The sequence below is a fragment of the Rutidosis leptorrhynchoides genome, chromosome 4, assembly GCF_046630445.1.
Source record: "Rutidosis leptorrhynchoides isolate AG116_Rl617_1_P2 chromosome 4, CSIRO_AGI_Rlap_v1, whole genome shotgun sequence".
Taxonomy (NCBI): domain Eukaryota; kingdom Viridiplantae; phylum Streptophyta; class Magnoliopsida; order Asterales; family Asteraceae; genus Rutidosis; species Rutidosis leptorrhynchoides.
In genome coordinates, this window is record NC_092336.1 from 540,248,195 (window position 1) to 540,251,707 (window position 3,513).

At 35.3% G+C, this 3,513-nt stretch overlaps 1 protein-coding gene across 1 annotated transcript; it reads left to right on the forward strand.

The window, feature by feature from the left end:
• Positions 1–301: 301 nt before the first annotated feature.
• LOC139842619 (uncharacterized) lies at positions 302–2,443 on the forward strand. Its single transcript, XM_071832739.1, has one exon. It carries the CDS (start codon positions 302–304, stop codon positions 2,441–2,443), a length of 2,142 nt encoding a protein of 713 aa, XP_071688840.1.
• Positions 2,444–3,513: the final 1,070 nt, after the last annotated feature.

Below are 3,513 nucleotides of genomic sequence, written 5' to 3' on the forward strand. Positions count from 1 at the left end.
AAAAATGGGTCCTGAGTGAGTACATGAACATCCGATATATTTACTTAATATTTGGGCTATAAATTACATACTATAACTTAGACTTGTGCTTGGGAAATCTACGACCAAACAATAATACAATTTAGAAATTTTGTCAGAAATATATTCCGCCAATGTATATATGGATAATCATATGAACATTTTCGGACTATTGGGCCCTCTAAAATTTCGGGCCATGTGTGGTTGCTTACTTTGCATGTACGCCTCTGCTGCTACGTAGTATGACTCAATCAACATTTTTTAATTTCAGTCAAATAAAAAAATGAGGAGAATGATGGTTGACATCCCAATCCCTCAAAAATGGAAACGGTTATGGGATACATGGGATCTTAGAAGTTTCATCATCTTGAGTCTTTGCTTACAAACATTTTTAATTTTGGTCGCCCCTTTGAGAAAAAAAACAAAGAGTAACTGGATAGTCATGTCATTATGGTCCGCGTACGTACTAGCCGATTCGGCTGCAAATTTTGCGGTTGGGCTGATCTCAAACAGCCAAGGCAACCCAATTTCCGAAGGTAGAACCCCGGTGGAAAACGAAGACCTTCTCGCCTTTTGGGCACCGTTTCTTTTGGTCCACCTTGGTGGGCCTGACACCATCACCGCTTTTGCATTAGAAGATAACGAGTTGTGGCTTCGACATCTTCTTGGTCTCGTATTCCAATGTGTAGCTGCTGTTTATGTCTTTGTTCAGTCTCTTCCACATAACCGGCTCTGGATTCCAACAATGTTGATGTTCGTGACCGGAATCATTAAATATGCTGAGAGAACACGGTCACTTTATCTAGCCAGCGCTGACCGATTCAAAGATTCAGTACCCTCTTTACTATTCTTCGGTCCCCAGTATGAAATAGTCCTCGATACAGAAAAGAAGGCTAGTCCAGGGAACTTAACCGAGCTGGAGGTGGTTCAGTACGGGTATGAAAATTTCCAAAAAATCAAAGGGCTTATTGTTAATATAACTTTCAGTAGCCAGCGAAGAGATAAAAGCCGTGAGTTCTTCCTGAATCGAACTGCAAAAGATGCGTTTAAAGTGGTTGAAGTTGAGTTAAATTTCATTTATGATGTTCTCTTCACAAAGCTCCCGGTTGTGTTCGGTTCGGTTGGAGCCATAAGCCGCTTTTTTTCTCTAGCCACGGTGTGTTCAGCAATCGTGTTATTCACATTAAAAAACAAATCGAATTTTCGTGAAGCCGATGTTAATATTACATATGGTTTGCTGTTTGGTGCATTGATTCTAGATATGATTGCTCTAATTATGCTTTTGCTCTCGGACTGGACCATCATTTCTCTTAGAAAATCCCCCCATGCTGAGCTGGACAAGTCTCTCAAGACAAAAATCGTCACTTATTTTCTCCGCCTAATGACACAGCAGGCCACAGTTCGGGATACAAAAGATGAGCCCCAATATCCTAAACCTTTCTTAAAACGAAGATGGTCTGAAACGGTATCAACTTACAACCTTATTACATACTGCTTGTACCCTCGTCCCAAGTTATGGCAATCTGTGTATGACAAATTGGGGATTAGTTTGTTTCTTGATGGCATCTTTAATGTGAAGTCCGAAAAGTTCACTTCAAAGCTTGGAGACTTCATTTTTGAAGAGCTAAAATCAAAATCTGAAATAGCTGAAAGCTTGGAAACGGCTACAATAATAAGTTCGGCCCAAGGAGATTGGGTGCTTGAAAAAGAAGATGGTTGGAGTAGCTTACTAGAATATTTTGAAGATATTGACTATGATCAAAGACTCATTTTATGGCACATTACCACCGAGTTATGCTACAATTATGAACTCAATGATGAGTTCAAGCGCATTGATTCTGTGAATGCCAACAAGGATAAACGAGAGATAGCAAAACTATTGTCGGATTACATGATGTATCTTCTTATTATGCAACCAAGCATGATGTCAGCAATAGCCGGTTCAGGAGAAATTTGGTTTCGTCACACTTGTGATGAGGCAAGAAGGATTTTTGAAGACGGAGGAAAAAGTATAAAACCAAAGAAGCTTCAAAACATTTTTCAAGGAGCCGGGGATATAGAGTTCGATTTAAAGAAGATAAATGCTTGTATTGAGATTCTCAATAAGTCTGAAGAAATAGAGAAGGCTGGATCATATTCTTTTCGAGATAAGATGTCGTTGTTATTTCATGGTTCCATGATAGCTAAAGACGTGATGGAGATAGAGAAGAAAGAGCCAAAACTGAATAAGTGGTGTATTATAAGCAAGGTTTGGGTCGAGTTGTTGTGTTATGGTGCGAGTCATTCACGAGCCACAGCTCAAGCAGCACAAGTGAGTAAAGGTGGTGAGCTGATTACTATAGTTTGGTTGTTGATGACGCATTTTGGTTTAGGGTATAACTTCCAAATCATGGAAGGTCAAGCAGGAGTGAGAGTCACTAGGTAAGTAAGTTTCGAGTGTAATCAGCATTTGTAAGAAGGGTTAAAAGGTATGTTTCGATTGGTTTTAAATTGTTTAGGGAGTCTGCAAGCTTTAGTACTTTCATAATGCGTTTGTGTCGTCAAAGAAATAAACTTTAATAATGCGTTTAATAATACATAGTATGTATTCTTTCATGAAGTCTTGTGTAGTATTTTATACTTTTATAGTCGACTTAGGTCCCGTTTGATTTGAATTAATGATAAACTACTCTTATAATGATGACTTTATTTATTTAATAAATAATACAAGATATTTAACATTCATGCTTTTCATCGATCAACCAAGAAATAATACAAGTGTTATATATATATATATATATATATATATATATATATATATATATATATATATATATATATATATATATATATATATATATATATAGTCAATTATTGATACACAAAAGTAATATTATTGTATTACCTAAACTTGTGATATTTTTACTATAAATAGCCATGAATGCAAGCATTAAAGCATTAAACTTGCACCATTTCTCACACTTACAAAGTGTTTCTTTCTTTCTCTCCATTATCATCTTTGTTCTTACACTTCATTATTAGTATTCTTAATCAAGAATCAAACCACTAAATAAGCCTACTGAATTATAACACGTTATCAACACGATAATCGTAATACTAAATATGGTTGGCTCTGCCACCTAAATGATATATGGTCGGTTATACCACCTGAATAATATATGGTCGACAATGTCGTCTAATTATCATTTATGTTTACTAATATTTATATTTATGTTATATAACATTTATTTATGATTGCTTACATATGGTCGACACTGTCGCCTACTTATCATTTATGTTATCTTAAATTTATGTTTAGTGTTTATATACTTATGAATATAAATTGACTCTAATTTATCATGTTGTTTGTTTTAATTTTTTTTTATAATAGAAAATGTCGAATCTGGAAAAGCTTAAATTTACTCTTTTAAAATCAACTGGAAACAACTACATGCCATGGGTTATAAAAGTAAAAATGCATCTTAAATCAATGGGCATTCTTGAAACCATAAATGA